Source organism: Nerophis lumbriciformis, linkage group LG09 (genome assembly GCF_033978685.3).
Source record: "Nerophis lumbriciformis linkage group LG09, RoL_Nlum_v2.1, whole genome shotgun sequence".
In the NCBI taxonomy this organism is placed as follows: domain Eukaryota; kingdom Metazoa; phylum Chordata; class Actinopteri; order Syngnathiformes; family Syngnathidae; genus Nerophis; species Nerophis lumbriciformis.
Window position 1 is genome coordinate 31,676,331 of NC_084556.2, and position 17,029 is coordinate 31,693,359.

General features: G+C 39.5%; 2 protein-coding genes and 1 long non-coding RNA gene across 13 annotated transcripts in view; all 3 read right to left on the reverse strand.

Annotated features, from left to right (window-relative positions):
- Positions 1 to 5,163, reverse strand: LOC133608115 (THAP domain-containing protein 6-like). The gene is made up of 7 exons (XM_061963331.2): positions 4,989 to 5,163; positions 4,556 to 4,748; positions 4,105 to 4,224; positions 3,740 to 3,951; positions 3,526 to 3,668; positions 2,866 to 2,967; positions 1 to 1,556 (listed from the first exon to the last, which is right to left on the reverse strand). The coding sequence occupies exons 1-5, from the start codon at positions 5,114 to 5,116 to the stop codon at positions 3,554 to 3,556; spliced, it is 768 nt and encodes a 255-aa protein (XP_061819315.1). The 5' UTR covers positions 5,117 to 5,163; the 3' UTR covers positions 1 to 1,556; positions 2,866 to 2,967; positions 3,526 to 3,553.
- Positions 5,164 to 6,241: 1,078 nt separating this feature from the next.
- On the reverse strand, positions 6,242 to 10,104 carry LOC133607244 (uncharacterized). Its single transcript, XR_009815396.1, has 2 exons — positions 9,765 to 10,104; positions 6,242 to 6,745 (listed from the first exon to the last, which is right to left on the reverse strand). It is a non-coding gene; the product is annotated as an uncharacterized lncRNA (long non-coding RNA).
- A 4,426-nt stretch (positions 10,105 to 14,530) lies between these two features.
- The window catches only part of ncor1 (nuclear receptor corepressor 1), a 124,351-nt gene continuing 121,852 nt past the window's right edge, over positions 14,531 to 17,029 (reverse strand). For all 11 annotated transcript variants that reach the window (XM_061961961.2, XM_061961966.2, XM_061961963.2 and 8 more), the window contains one exon: positions 14,531 to 16,897. In XM_061961961.2, the coding sequence (XP_061817945.2) occupies positions 16,689 to 16,897 (209 nt within the window). In that variant the 3' untranslated portion in view covers positions 14,531 to 16,688. The remainder of the gene's footprint in view (positions 16,898 to 17,029) is intronic.

Here is a 17,029-nt window from a genome sequence, read left to right on the forward strand (position 1 = left end):
GTGTGTGTGACAATCATTGGTACTTTAACTTAACTGTGTGTCGTGTTATGTGGACTTTGATAAAAACGGTTGCACTTTATATACGTCTGCACTTCAAAGGATGCTGCTAAAATACTGTAACTTGACCGCCCACTAATTTGTAACTTGCACTTTCTATGTATTGCACTTGTATTTACAATTATTTGACATTGCTTTTCATTATGTAATTTAAATTTTGTTATGTATTTTTAATCCTGTCATTTTAATTGTGGGTGTGAAATGTGCCATAAAAAGACTACAGATGGAAATTAGCATGCTGCTAAATCTGATGCAGCCATATTTTTAATGTAACTGCACATTGTCCTTCAAATAAACAAATACAAACAAACATACTTAGATTGGTCAGATCTAGTCTCCTAGACCAATCTAAGTCTATGAACACGAACTGATGAAGCCTACTCGGATGAGAGAGGAAACGTCTTCTAAGACAAACCATACAGTCCTGTTGCGATCCATTGAATGCCCTGAGATGACAATGACTTGGATGAATGAGAACATTTATAGACATCTAATGGAAATATTTTTTACATACACATTTTAAAAATTGATTTTGTTTATCTTCATGTTCATATTATTTCTGCTCTGAATGTTTTTTAGTTTTTTTTCTATCATATTGTTGAAATAAAAATAAACATTCCAGTGTATTTTTCAAAGCCAGTTAATAAACCAAAATGTATTTAATTAAATTAGGCTTGTTCTGCAACCACATAGTACCACACAAGGATGTGCAAACTTTACAACCCTCAATAGTATTAAGTTGTAACATTGACTAAACATGAGGAATTTGTTTTTGGTAGTAGGTAAGTACCCCTCTTTGTCACCTCAACACGCTGCAACCAATCAGCACAGTGAACATTCAACATTTTTTCAATACGACAAGACAGTGCGCAAAATATTGAAAACTAAATTTAAAACTTTTTTTTTTTTTTTTTTTAAATGGCAAAACAGAGTGGCATACGGTCTCCTTTAGTTATTTGTAAGTCATTACAAAAATGTAGAAAAACTTCTTAAATAAGTTACATTTGATACAATGAACAAGTACATCAGCGCACAAGGAATACATTTTTTTATTTTTTTTCCCCAACAAAAATAAAATACACAATTTAATATTTACAGATGTATAACAGCTGCCCATCAAACAGATTATGTAATTATATCTTACAAATAAATAAATACAATCAAACCTTGGAAAAGGACCAATTACACAGCCTTTACCTTGAATAAAAATTTTTGTCATTTTAGTGTTACAATATCATTTTTGCAATGTGATGACATCTGTCCTGTCTGCACGGACAAACCGGTTGAGAGGACACAGGTTTTGCCCTCGTTCTGACTGACGGTTTAACCTTTGAGGTAGAGGTCTTCCGGTTCTTTTGGAAGCTGGTGAACCGGCTGGAGCTGAAGAAAACGTAACAGCAGACCGGGACAGTGCCATCCACTGCCGCCACGTTAGGAGACACCACAGAGGACCATGGGGAGGCGGTATTGGCCTGCCGATGAGTTGTTATTCCAGGCCCCTTAAATGAACAACCAAATAGGGATGCCACGATTATAGATTTTCTTCGAACAATTATAGGCTTGAGTAATATTATGTATGATTAACTTCACAACAAAATAATTTATAAAATCACCTTGTAGATTTTGCTATTTATTACTTTCGGAAACAACAATAATCAATTAACATAATACAAAATAAAAAGTTAATACATTGAAAATTAAAAAATAATAACTGTAATAATATAAGACTAAGATTACCTTTATTGAACCCTCAGCGGAAAATGTTACTCATGTGGGTAAAACTCAAGTGTTATTGTTATCAACTGTCATCAATGCCTATTTTACTCATTTTTAATCATCTATTTGATGCTGCGTTAACAATTAGTGTAATGCACATAATTAGATCCCATGGTATAGTGCTGTTGTACAATGTTATGTTAGTCTTTTACACTAGCCATCTACAGTTTATTTAACACAAGCAGGAAGAAGCAATCTCTAACATTAAATGGTCACTGAATGACGTTGACAGGAGTACTTGTCGCTGTTTGTTTACACCCTACTGACTCAACGCTAAGCTACTGATTGTAAGTGACACCTTTATATTGAACTCAATTCTTCATTAAATAACTTGCCACTAACATAATTGAACTCAGTTAATATGTCTTACCTTTACTTTGGCGTGTAAAGCTGCACTATATTGGACGTATTCGACCCTTTAGCCACAACTTTCTCTTTTGGGAAGTTTTGCAAATGGGTGAGCCATCATCTTCAATGACTCCCTGGTCATTTTTTTAAGTACCCAAGGTGTTTCCACACTGCCAACTTCAGCTTTTTTTTGGGTGAGAACAGTTCGCTGCTTTGTCCTGTTGCCATTTTTAAGCTAATGTAGCACACTAGCGTCTCCTGATAGGTGTGTGTACCGCTGATGTTACTTTTTTCATTCAGAGCAGGTTGTGCCAAAAACAAAATATAAACATTCAGTCTGAATGAGGATGACAAACATGGTGTAGAGGAGCCTTTGCATAAAAATATCAGCAACATTTTTAAAATCATAAAATCAAATAACTGTTGCATCCCCACAACCAAATTACATTAACATCAATGAACACAACACTTAGGACTTTTGCTCTTATCAAACACTAAAAAAAAAACCTCTACAGACGACACTGAAGTCTCTGCAGACGGTCAATTATCAGCTTCACGCAAGAGTATTTTCTGCATGTACGGTACAGTATATACTCTATATCTGTATCCCCACTTAGTGGACCAATCACAGCTTTCAGTCACTTAAAAAAAAAAACAACAACACGTAAATTCGGAAATCCCTACCAGTTGCCCTGATAAAGTTGAATCGATCCTGGCCGAAGCGATGAATCACATATTTTGAAGCTGCTACAGTATTATGTTGATTATGCACCCAATGACAAGTACCTGTAAAAAAAGAATGCATTTTAATATGTTTATAATGTATACATATAATACTGCTTAAGCACAGAACATTTTACCTCATTTAAAGACAGTAATGCCACTAAGAACAATGGCATCATTGATAGTGTAACAATATCATTCACTCATTATGTGAGCACAAGCCTCACATAGTATCTAAAAAAATAATAAGGAAAGGGTTGATTTGCAACACTAAATTGTCCCTAGTGTGTGAATGTGATTGTAAATGTTGTCTCTGTGTTGGCCCTGTGATGAGGTGGCGACTTGTCCAGGGTGTACCCCGCCTTCCGCCCGAATGCAGCTGAGATAGGCTCCAGCACCCCCCGTTGACCCCGAAAGGGACAAGCGGTAGAAAATGGATGGAGGGTAGTAGTGTACTACTGTAATTATTGTCTCTCAGCAACTACTCTCTCGGACCATTTCAAAGCACATTTTTTAATATATCACATTACCTCGATATTTGCAACTGTTGCATCACGCATTTGAAAGGGTTGATACGCACTGCTTATGTAAAAAGTATGCTTTGAATGCCAAGATGAATACCTTTGCAGTGTATGTTGATGCGGGAGATTTAAGTGCAGAGACTCTCGCGAGTAACAGTAGGCTTTAAGGCCATGTCGGTGGAGGGAGGGCAAACTCCGTCTCCTTCTTGGTGAATTCTTGGTCCTGTTTTGGCAGGAGGTGAACTGGAAGATCCAAAATTCAGATAAGCACGTGCCCTTAAAATAATAACTAAAACATTTAAAAATAATTTCACCTGAGTATGAGTCGAGCTTTCTTTTTGAGCTCTTTATCTATTAGGTTGTTCCCTCTCAGATCCTCCAGAAGACCACAAAGTGCGCTCTTTGCCCTCCGTTCTCGATCTTTAGCATTTCTTTTCTCTCTTTCCAGACTTTCTACCTTGGCCAAAGCTTTGCCGAGTCTGGCTTTCATAGCAGCAGGACATGTGGGCAGTGCATAAGAGTGGTCCTAGTGGGGAGGAAAGATTTTCCTGTGTTAGCACATTAATTCATTGCTTTTGTAAAGTGCAGTCAACTGATCAGTAAATATAATTCCATCCATCCTCATACCTATACCTTCCCCCAAAAAAGTGTGTGTGTGTGTACAGTACTCCATACTCACAAGACTGAGGTCATTCTGAGGTTCTGCCACTGCCACAGGAGGAGAACAATAAGCTGACGGGCTTGGAGGTGTTGCTGTGTTTGCCTTTTTTGATGTCAAGCTTGTCCTGGTTGCTACTGGCTGAAATGAAAACAATCACACCTAATAATAAATATGTGTACAGCAACACACAGCACATACTTGACCACAAAATTATTTTATAAAACAGTATAGTATAGGACCAATTTAGTGTTGTCAATCAACCTATCCCCAGGTGCATGTCTTTGGAGGTGGGAGGAAGCCGGAGTACCCAGAGGGAACCCACGCAGTCACGGGGAGAACAGGTCCAGCGTGTACCCCGTCTACCGCCCGAATGCAGCTGAGATAGGCTGCGGCACCCCCGCGACCCCAAAAGGGACACGCGGTAGCAATGGATGGATGGAGTATAGTATAGTTTTAGTGGTGTACCTACTCTTTGTAGATGTGTTGGAAAGTTGAAGACAGATGGAACAACTCCATCCCTAATTCGAACAGTTTGACCCGTCCTGTCGAAGTCCTCCTTTCTGAAGTGCTGACTACAGAGTCTGGTTGACGAACTGGCCATGAACGCCTCTCTTCGCAGGGCTAATTCCCACCGCTTCCTCGATTTGATATCAGTGGGAAACCTTCAAATGCGCGAAACGTTACTAAAACAGCCATCACAAATATCCACAGTTCAGTTGAATGGGACTTATTTCTTATACAATCTTATATTTGATTCACTGCAGTCGTTATTTAATCCGAAAATACAGTACTTCGCTATTGTTGATATTTGGGGCTGGCTTAACATTTTCCACAATTCCATCCACTCTCTCTCTCATGCTAATGTCATACGTACGTAACAAAACAGAAACAATTTCTTCTACCTGTGAAAGGTAATCCCACGCAATTTGTTTTCGGCAGTTTGTCGATTTTTACAACAATAAGCAGGGCAGTGATAAGGCATGCTTGCTGATATCTTGACGAATGACTGCCGCAAAATGGCGGACAGCATGACGCATGAACAAGCTGTCACGCCAAATTTCTTCCCCCTACAAACCCCCCCATTTACTTCCGGGGTCATTTCTTATTACGTCATTTCCTCTTATGTCATTGACAGCGATCGATAACACTTCGGCTTTGACTGCCCGTCGCTGGAAGGATACTTGTTTATTTTTTATTTTTATAATATAGCGTTAACAAAACGTCTGTATTAATCGGACAAATTAATTTGAGGATATTCCTGACTGCACATTTGATGGAGAATTAAACGATTTTTGATTCGTTTTGACAGAAGTTCCCAGCAGCGGCCCAGCACTCCGCTTGAAATTTTCCCTAACACTCCGCCTGGAATTTTTCGAAGCCTGCTGGTGTTTGACATAAGTCCCCTGGGAAAGATAAAGACAAATGTCATTCAGTGACACCACCATTTTCAGGAGATTTGGATTCTATCGATCGCTGTCAATGACGTAAGAGGAAATGACGTATGTAAGAGGAAATTATGTAAGAGAAAATGACCCCGGAAGTAAATGGGGGGGAAGGTTTTTGGCGTAACAAGGCCCATAGTTATCTTACATGAATAGATGCCGCATTGGGTCCTCGGGCACCAGAAATTTGGCCGCCATCTTGAACAGGTCTTCTACTCCTCTTTGAGCAGCAGAAAGAAAAAGGACGAACACGATGGCACAGTATTGTGCTGAATATTCTTGCACAAATTGGCAGGCCGTGGAAAACAGGTCACTGGGGATTACTTTTCACAAATAGTGAACATTACTATTTGATATATTTTGTGAATCGAGTATTATTGTACTGTATATGAAATCAGACTTATCTTCATCGAGTCCACACAGATACACACATTGGCTGACTATCATTTATGAGGCTCTTTTCGGTTTAATACCTCCATACTTGTGTACTTTGTTACAAAGAAAAAACAGCTCTTATGCATTACGTTCTAACAATTTGTATGTTTTAACTGTTCCCCATGTACGGACTGAATTTGGCAAAAGAGCTTTTGGCATTGCTGCCCCTCTGGTATGGAATGCATTGCAGACAGAACTGAAACTCACTGAACTACTTCCATTTGGAGACTTCCGTTCTGTCCTGAGGGACAAAAAGCAAGAGACTTTTGCACAGTGCCTGTGTTTTTAAAAGGTGTAGATCTTTATTGTTTTACAGTTCTCTTTTATGTATTTTAAAATGTATGTCTCAACGTATTACTTTTTTGAATTTGCTCTGTGACATGTGCTGTTGACCTCTTAGCCAGGTCACCCTTGTGAAAGAGATCTTGATCTCAATGGGTTTCTTAATTGGTTGAATAAAGGTTCTACTGTACTGTAGTGAAATTGTTGCCAGCTCCTGCAGCTATCTTAGTTACCTATTGTATGTTTAATGCCAGTGTTCGGGATATGAACTGAGACTTTTAGTCATTTTCATGGTCACATGAATTGTGCAAGCAACTAGTCAGGGTGCATAAAGGTGCCAATAGATGAAGCTATTAAGACTTACATCAGATAAGTGATAACACTTTTGCCCTGAAAGATGCTTGGTCTCTGCTGAACAACCACTTCCTGCATCCTGAGTGAGGGTGAAGAAGAGTGCAAATATCCTCTGCTTCCTGGTCGGCCTGGTTGCTCTGCTCCACCTGATCGCCACAAAGATATAACAGAAGGGCATATAATTATTTGATCCCTGCTGATTTTCCAAGTTTACCCCCTAGCAAAGACTTCAATCAGTCCACATGTTTTTATGATAGAATATCAACAATGGTCAAGAAAAAAACAAAAAATATTCGATTCCCATGCAAAACGTAGTTGATGAAAACAATAATTGGCAAGCAGAAGGTAGGGTTTCTTGTAGTTGGGGTCACCAGAGTTGCATATCTAAGAAGAGATAACGGTTCACACCTCTTTAGTGTCAAAACGAGGAGTTTTTGCAGCTTACTGCGAGGATTGTTTTCCCAGGAAGCAAACGGACTATATCGGACAAGGCTTGAAGGTAGGAACATTTTTAATTATGACTATAAAAGGGGTACAAACAAAAAGCGCTCAAGGCGAAGACACAACTTAACGAAGGAAAGAAAAACTAACACTTAGAGTAAACTATGGACATAAAACAAACAACACTTACTGTGGCATGAAACGAGCAGCATGAACTATGGCATACTTGCCAACCTTGAGACCTCCGATTTCGGGAGGTGGGGGGTGGGGGGCGTGGTCGGGGGTGGGGCGGGGGCGGGGTCGGGGGCGTGGTTAAGATATATATATATAAGAAATACTTGACTTTCAGTGAATTCTAGCTATATGTATATATATTTTATTACATATATATATATAAAATAAATACTTGAATTTCAGTGTTCATTTATTTACACATATACACACACATAACACTCATCTACTCATTGTTGAGTTAAGGGTTGAATTGTCCATTCTCGTTCTATTCTCTGTCACTATTTCAGAACACACACATTATACAAATATACATTATAAAATCAATAAGAAAACGGGAGCTCTAATTTGGGAGTCTGAATTAGGATCAGAAGTTCCTATATAAACATTGCGCACTCACGTCGCCTTTTTGTATTGATTACTGCAGCTGTGCACTGGATTCTTTCACAAATACAAACTACAACTCACAAACACTTTAGAGTTAGGCTCCACCATCAGAATGTGTACTTAAACTTATAAGGATCACATGGATATTATTCAGTGAGTTGATTCACCAAAACTAACCTGTTATACAGGAGGAAAAAGCACACAGGACGTTTCAATTGTTCTCAGACTGGTCGCGCTCATCAGAATGACAAGACACTTCCGGTCTGCAGGTGATAGCATTCAATTGGGAAGAAACGCCCTACTGCCCCCTACTGACCAATGTGAATACTGATGAATGTGTAATGACAGCTCCAAAAACGAATTCAAACCACAAAATAAACTAAATAAATCAACACAAAAATGTGACACATTATGGGTGGGTCACATATGCATGTACAGTAGATGGCAGTATTGTCCTGTTTAAAAGTGTCACAACATTGCTGTTTACGGCAGACGAACTGCTTTACGGTAGACGAAGACTTGACTGCTGTTGTTGTGTGTTGTTACCGCGCTGGGAGGACGTTAATGAAACTGCCTAACAATAAACCCACATAAGAAACCAAGAACTCGCCCTCGATCATTCTACAGTTATGTGATTGGGCAGGCAGGCTGTCTACATTGTGGGAAAGCGGACGTGAACAATTTGTCCCGGGAGGTTTTCGGGAGAGGCGCTGAATTTCGGGAGTCTCCCGGAAAATCCGGGAGGGTTGGCAAGTATGACTATGGTATGAACAGAGCATGAAAAGCACATCAACAGAGCAATGTCTCCAGGAAGACTAACTGGCAAAACAGGCTTAAATAATAGTCTCTTTGATTAGAGCCAGCTAGGTGCGTGTGTCACATGAGACAGGTGAAACCAATGAGTCGCCATGGTGACCAAACAAGGGAGCGCAAAAACAGGAACTAATGTAGTCTTAAACAGAAAATAACAAAAAACATGATCCAGACCACAGATCATGACAGAACCCCCCTTAAGGACAGATCCCAGATGTCCAAAACCAAAAAAAACAAGATCAAGAGTCATGGAAGGGCGGGGAGGGGGACTTGGCGGTGGGTCACCAGACCAAGTGTCCCCGCAACCAGCGAGGGAGAGTCAGGTGGCGGCGACGCGTCGAACGCCGCTGCACTTGGCGAGGCGGGCGACCAGGGAATGGCCACATCCCTGGCCGACGAGGAGGTGGGTGCACTTTCAAGTTCCATTGAAAGTGTGAGCTTTTGAGACTTGTGGTCAGTCCGGAATATGGATAGAGAATCAAAAGTATATAAAAATGTCACTAGAATAAAAAAAAAGTGCGACAAACTGATTCCAAATAATGAACTCGATATCAATTTAATGAATATTAAATAACCAGCGTGTGCCGGTGACGTCATCAGAACTTTGGTAGTACAATGGGCGAGGGCGGACCTACGTCACTTCCGCCCTCCAATCCCCTAGCAACGCGGTCGCCATATTGAATTCGTTGAAAACAAACCAGCTCACAGCGAACACAGCATTGACAGAAAAGGCATTTAACGAGGTTTCACGGCATTTTAAACTGTTCTAAATGGCGTATGATTATGTAAATAGTTTTTCCAGTGAGGCTAGGTTAAGATACGAGTTAAAATGTTCTGTAGTTGGATTAAACGACTGCCCTTACCGCCTTCCAGCAGATGCGTGGACTGATAATCACACATACACACAATGGCCGGACATGGAATTTGGAAATCTTTATGTCTACCTCACAAGCGCACCAGGTCGGTTGTTAGCTTCGGTTGTTATTTAACGAATAAATCACATAAAAATTGTTAAATCACCCAAGGTATGTTGATAAATGATAATAAGGATGACACGGTGGCTACCAGTATCTGTATATTTATTATATCTGTAGAGAGCTCATTCAAATTCAGTTCAGTATTATGATTTATTATTTGCTGAATTACTGGAAATAGCCTTTATACCGTATGTTATTGTTGTGCAACAACAACAACTTCAGCTGTCGAACGTTATTCAGTAAAAATTCAACGGGTTCAACATTAGCATGGACCAAGTTGTGGTTAAGAAGGTGGATTTTTGTTCCTTATATTTACCAGAAACGAAGTGATCCGAACACACGACCCGGGATTTTGGGGGACTCCAGTGAGAACCGTCCTCGTTTTCCCGGTGTAAAGCTGCGAGCCATTTGTCTCGTCTCTGTGGGCTTTTAGCACGCTTTGGCAGAACAAAATACGACCTTTGTTTTCCCTGTTTCCAGTTGTGGTTTGCACAACCAAAAAAAACACAGTTTTTTGGCATTTTGGAGGCAGAATGACGGGTTTAATCAGCGCAGGTCGACAGGTTAAAGAGTCATGGCGACGGTTTGTTTTCAACGCCAGTCAGGTTGCTATGGCTCGAAGAACCCGTATGTAGCTCAGTTGCCCGGATGTCGGCCCTGCCCCATAGTCCGTGTTATCGCCTTTTATTCCACAAGACGTGAGTTCGATTCTTGGTAATGTCAGTTCTCAAATGTGTTTATCACTGTAAACATTACATTTATTAAAGTAAAGCATTCTGTATTTTGTCTTTTAACCAGCTACCCGAAATCCATAGCTGGATAATGGAGAGGTTTTGTAAAAAAAAAATGATTATGTGGTTAAGATGTAGCTGTTTGTAATTATACATTTGACCAGCAGGTGGAGTCTTGTGCCGAAGCAGAAATTCTCGAACCAATTGGCTGAAGTGGTTCAATGTGACCATCACTACCTAAGTCTGCACTGATGCAGGGAAATAAACAGGAGCCTAATAGTCTTTGGACCAATAGCCTGAAACCCGGAAGTGGCAGGATGTGCCTCTTGGTCACGTGATTGCAACCCACTTATGGAGGCCGTTTTACTTTTTTGTTACACTTACAATTCTTGTGCTCTACAGCAGTGTTTTTCAACCTTTTTTGAGCCAAGGCACATTTTTTGTGTTGAAAAAATCCGGAGGCACACCACTAGCAGAAATCATTAAAAAACGAAACTCAGTTGACAGTAAAAAGTCTTTGTTTGGATTGTTGGATATGACTAAACCATAACCAACCATGCATCACTATAGCTCTTGTCTCAAAGTAGGTGTACTGTCACCACCTGTCACATCACGCCATGACTTATTTTGAGTTTTTTGCTGTTTTCCTGTGTGTAGTGTTTTAGTTCTTGTCTTGCGCTCCTATTTTGGTGGCTTTTTCTCATTTTTTGGTATTTTCCTGTAGCATTTTCATGTCTTCTTTTGAGCAATATTTACCGCATCAACTTTGTTTTAGCAATCAAGAATATTCGGTTGTTTTTATCCTTCTTTGTGGGGACATTGTTGAATGTCAAGTCATGTTCGGATGTACATTGGCTTTGCTCCACAGTAAGTCTTTGCTGTCGTCCAGCATTCTGTTTTTGTTTACTTTGTAGCCAGTTCAGTTTTAGTTTCGTTCTGCATAGCCTTCCCTAAGCTTCAATGCCTTTTCTTATGGGCACTCACCTTTTGTTTATTTTTGGTTTAAGCATTAAACACCTTTTTACCTTCACACTGCCTCCCGCTGTTTGCGACATCTACAAAGCAATTAGCTACCGGCTGCCACCTACTGATATGGAAGAGTATTACACGGTTACTCTGCCAAGCTCTAGACAGCACCGACACTCAACAACAACACATCATTTGCAGACTATAATTACTGGTTTGCAAAAAATATTTGAACCCAAATAGGTGAAATTAGATAATCTCCCACGGCACACCAGACTGTATCTCACGGCACACAAGTGTGCTGCGGCACAGTGGTTGAAAAACACTGCTCTACAGGTTACTCTATTTGTTAAGAAGGGAATAAACCCATTTCGTACAGAAATAAAATAGATTACATTTTTGTCTAAAGTACTTGCATTCTGCATCAAAACGTACCTTGTTTCTCTGTTGTGTATTTCAATAAAGTAAAAAAAACACTGGCTTTGTTTTTCTCTCTAAAAAAAAACAGCTCACATACGCCTCAAACTTCATGGTGACTTAGAGTACTACAGTGCCTTTCTGTGATGTGTTGTTTCATCCATCCATCCATCCATTTTCTACCGCTTATTCCCTTTGTGGTCGCGGGGAGCGCTGGAGCCTATTTTAGCTACAATCGGGCGGAAGGCGGGGTACACCCTGGACAAGTCGCCACCTCATCACAGGGCCAACACAGATAGACAGACAACATTCACACTCACATTCACACATTAGGGCCCATTTAGTGTTGCCAATCAACCTATCCCCAGGTGTATTGTTCCATTAGCAAGAATAATGTTGTCACACTCACATTCAAATATTATACAGTCTGTACAAAGTCAGGGTGTGGAATAAATGTTTCTGCAAACATATTTGCGCTCTATCTTCACCTTTGACAGAATGTTCATCATCCAGCTGTGTGTGTTTCTTTCACTTCAGCACAGTCATAGTTTTTTTTCTTAGCTAAACCATACATTTGTGTTATGTAGTGATGGGTAAATGACACCTCAGTGAGTGTGTTGCACACTCACTACCTGTATTGACACTGCACTGATATTGGGTTAGTGTTTCAGCTGCTCAATTAACCTCATACACATTACTTAGACTAAGGCTTCCTCCCACCTCCAAAGACATGCACCTGGGGATAGGTTGATTGGCAACACTAAATTGGCTCTAGTGTGTGAATGTGAGTGTGAATGTTGTCTGTCTATCTGTGTTGGCCCTGGGATGAGGTGGCGACTTGTCCAGGGTGTACCCCGCCTTCCGCCCGATTGTAGCTGAGATAGGCTCGAGCGCCCCACGCGACCCCGAAGGGATTAAGCGGTAGAAAATGGATGGATAGATGGACATTACTTAGACTTAGATTTCCTTTTATTGTCATTCAAATTTGAACTTTACAGTACAGATAAGAAATACATTTTGTTGCATTAGCTTGTTGTAGTGCAGGATAAAAGAGCTTTTAGGATCCAAAAGAGACTCTCTCATAAAAGTGTCATAGGTCAGTAATATTAGTTTTTACTTTGGACGATTTCAATATCTTTTGACATCTTCAGCTCTATCTACTGATATACATAAAAAAAAAAAAGTTTTATGTTTTACCCCCCACACCTCAACCCCGCCCACCTCAACCTCCTCATGCTTTCTCTCATGTCCCAAATTCCAAGTTGCTGTTTTGAGGCATGTTAAAAAAAATAATGCACTTTGTGACTTCAATAATAAATATAGCAGTGCCATGTTGGCATTTTTTTTAATAACTTGAGTTGATTTATTTTGGAAAACCTTGTTACATTGTCTAATGCATCCAGCGGGGCATCACAACAAAATTAGGCATAATAATGTGTTAATTCCACGACTCTATATATCGGTATCAGTTGATATCGGAATCGGTAATTAAGAGTTGGACAATATCGAAATATCGGATATCGGCAAAAAAGCCATTATGGGACATCTCTAATTTTTATTTTTAATAGATTATCAAAATAAATAAAAAACATTTCACATTGTCATTATGGAGTATTGCCTGTATATTTTTGATGATAAAAAGGAATGTATTCCATTTTGGAATAAGGCTGTAACATATCTAAATGTGAAAAAAGTGAAGCGTTGTGAATACTTTCCGGATGCACTGTACAGTATATACCTGTCATGTTACATATAACTGTCAAAGATCCATTTTAATTACATTTCAGCGATTTAATGGCACTTTAACTAATTTACACTCATCAAAGCTCTGAGAATTTAGCTCAATATTCTCAAAATAATATTTTCTTGTTTTTCAAGAATGAGATACATACGGTTTTCAAAAAATAAGTATATTATTCACATTAATTGCAGTCTCTTAAAAACATAATACATAAAAAATAGCAGTTTTAATGGGCGATCATTTTTTATACTGGCGGGCATCTAAATGCATACTTGCCAACCTTGAGACCTCCGATTTCGGGAGGTGGGGGGTGGGGGCGTGGTTAAGAGGGGAGGAGTATATTTACAGCTAGAATTCACCAAGTCAAGTATTTCATATATATATATATATATATATATATATATATAAGAAATACTCAAGTATTTCATATATGTATATAAGAAATACTCAAGTATTTCATATATATATATATATATATATATATATATATATATGAAATACTTGACTTTCAGTGAATTCTAGCTATATATATATATATATATGTATATGAAATACTTGACTTTCAGTGAATTCTAGCTATATATATATATTTATTATATATATTTATTATATATATATATATATATTTATTATATATTTAGTATAGCAGTTGTGCACTGCACTCTCTAAAAGCCCTAGATGTTGTCGTCACATATGCATGTACAGTAGATGGCAGTATTGTCCTGTTTAAGAGTGTCACAACATTGCTGTTTACGCAGACGAACTGCTTTACGGTAGACGAAAACGTGACTGCTGTTCTTGTGTGTTGTTACCGCGCTGGGAGGATGTTAATGAAACTGCCTTAACAATAAACCCACATAAAAAACCAAGAACTCGCATCATTCTACAGTTATAACATGATTGCGCAGGCATGCTGTTTATATTGTGGGAAAGCAGACGTGAGAACAGGCTGGCGGCTGTCGACACGTCACTCAGGTCCGCATGGAGCTGGAGGGGGCGTGGCCTCCAGCTCCGCCTGAATTTCGGGAGATTTTCGGGAGAAAATTGGTCCCAGGAGGTTTTCGGGAGAGGCGCTGAATTTCGGGAGTCTCCCGGAAAATCCGGGAGGGTTGGCAAGTATGTCTAAATGTGAACACAAAGTTTAACGAAGAATTGTGACTAACCTATATTCTCAATTTGTCACAGTCAGCAGAGTAGAGCTTCAATGAATAATATTTTACAGTGGCGGAGAACTGATCCACTTTATTGATTGGTCTGAACATTTGTAGTTGCCAACTAAAAGACATTGTGCCATACAATCATTGCATTTCAACGTCAAAAGGGTACAAGGGTTTTCAAGTCTGGATTTTCAAAACACAACAAAAAAGTCACAACTGTGGGTTTTATCACTTGAAAAATGGACCTAATTATTTTTCAACTTCAAGTCGATATTTCTTTTCAGATTCAAGTTTGTAAACGTTTTGTCATTGCCTTTGTAAACAACTACCATCCCCTGAAAATAGGACACAAAAACAATTGCATGGAAACAATCAGAAAAATATCTGAACATGTGATGACAAAAAAAAAAGGAGACAGTACATAAGCAGTTTAGAGCACAGGCGATTGTTAACAGCAGAGTAAAAAGTGAAGATGACGGAGCATTTATCCAAATATAGTCGAAAAGATTTGTTAGCTTTTCCTGTTAGAATGGCCGTGGTTTGGAATCACTGATAGCATAAAAAGGTACCATATTATGAAAACGTTACCTATTCTGAAATGGTCACAAAATGATGAGCCATCATAAAAATCTAATCTCAAACATCCTGTTATCAGTGAGTGGTTGGAAACCCAAAAGAACGTTACCAAATTACAGCTACTCCTCGTTTGTCACTGTTAATTGGGAGGTAAGAATCATTCATTTTAAAATTAATATTTTCAAATAAAAAAAACATGTTTATGGCCTTTTAAATAATTTTTTCAACATTATGAGAGCCCTCTAGACGTGAATAACACCCTTTAGTCACCTTCACACTGTTTTACACCAAAATAGTAATGCTGTCCAAGGCTGAGCCATTCAGTGGCCACAATAACTGAACAGCGTGATCTGACTGGTTTGGTCTCATCTAGTGGCCAAGACTACTTTAGTATTGATATTTTTAGTTGATTTAGCCATTTTCATGCTTGAAAATGCTTCATTAGGGCAAAAATGTTGAAGCACATGCTTTCAAAAAACAGAAAAAAAACAAGCTATGTGGTGAAGCCAGAATATTTGAAGCACGATGTGGCAGACAGCAGATAAGATGGATTTTCTTAGTAATAGCTACAAACCAAAAAGTGCAAAAAGATGTTGCATATGATTAAGTTTGTATGTGGCGTGATTATTTTGTTTTAGGGGAAGGATTTAAAAAAGGTACTAGATAAACAAACAACATATCTCTCTGAGAAAATTAAAGCTGCCTTCTTTCTCAAGTCACAAGGCATGACAAAACCATAAAAAAAAAAAAAATTAAAAAAAAATTCCAGACAAATTTAACAAATAGAACATTGTGTAGAACACCATTTTGGACAGGTCGCAAACTGCAGCGGTAACAACTGTATCAGGGGGAAAAACACAGGCTCAAATTCACGTTTTTGACAGGGGCCAGGGGTAGTCCCCTATTTCAAGAAACGTCTCTGTCCTAACACCAGTGTTCACAACTTGTCTTCAATACATTTCGCTGTCTAGAATGTGCTGAGAGGCAACCTCAGCCGTTGTGTTGAAACTCAAATATCAGCGCTGTGCCGCTGTTTAAATGTTAGTCAAGTGTTTTGCCGGCCTGTATTGTCCACAGCGTTCAGGCTGCGCTGGTGCTTGACGGGAGGAACAGCCTCTGTTGTCTCTTAGCGGTAAGAATTCATCACATATATTAAAGTGAGGGGAGACCAACTATGGCGTTAAAGATTACACTTAGCATTTAGAGTGGATCCATTTATAACACTAAAATAAGAAATCATCAAGTTAAGAAAAACACTGCAAAACGGTTATCCTATTTACATACGATTTTCTTAAAGTTGATTTATAGCTTTACAGAAATCAAACAAAATTGTCAAATGTACATATCTACTTCACTGTATCTCAAGCCAGTCGACTTTATTTCCCCAATAGACCGGGTGACCGCTTCCAAACCAAAAATGAGTCTTGTTCCGGAGAGCCCAGTCCGTCATTGGCTGTTGCTTGTACACTCGGCTGACACTCAGGGGGCGACATAGCACCAGAAAAAAATTGGACACCACCCTGTCAACTTGACACTCTTGGGGAGAGAGAGAAAGAGAGAGAGAGAAAAAGGGGGGGAGAAAAGACGAGAGCCCTCGACTCAGGCTTCCTTTTCCACCCTTCTTGACTACAGGCCGAGCAAGCGGGGTGAGCTCAGTCGTCACTGTCTGACAGGGCCTCGTATTGCTCTGACAGCAGGGACTGCCACACACGCTGCTGGCCCACCTGAGCTCCAGTGGGAGGCGGCTGCTGCTGCTGCTGCTGCTGCTGCTGGCTCTGTATGGAAGGGGACGATATGGAGGTGGGTGGCGTGGTGCTCATTATGCGCATGGTCAGCGGATTGTAAGGGAACTGCATGGAGCCTGAAACAGGAAAGAGAAACATGTTGATAAGCAAGTTGCTAAAACGTTGTTGAGACACAAATACAAAACAGTATTTTCCACAAAAATAAACACTGAAAAATCAGGTCATCTCATTTTAGGAGTTAAGAAGTT

Excerpts from the sequence above, each read along its gene's own strand:
- LOC133608115 (XM_061963331.2), bottom strand. The coding sequence starts at position 5,116 with ATGCTGTCCGCCATTTTGCGGCAGTCATTCGTCAAGATATCAGCAAGC. Across the intron at positions 3,952-4,104 it reads CTCAGAATGACCTCAGTCTT|GACCACTCTTATGCACTGCC; the intron begins GTGAGTATGGAG and ends CCTCCCCACTAG. Across the intron at positions 3,669-3,739 it reads AAAGCTCGACTCATACTCAG|TTCACCTCCTGCCAAAACAG; the intron begins GTGAAATTATTT and ends TGGATCTTCCAG.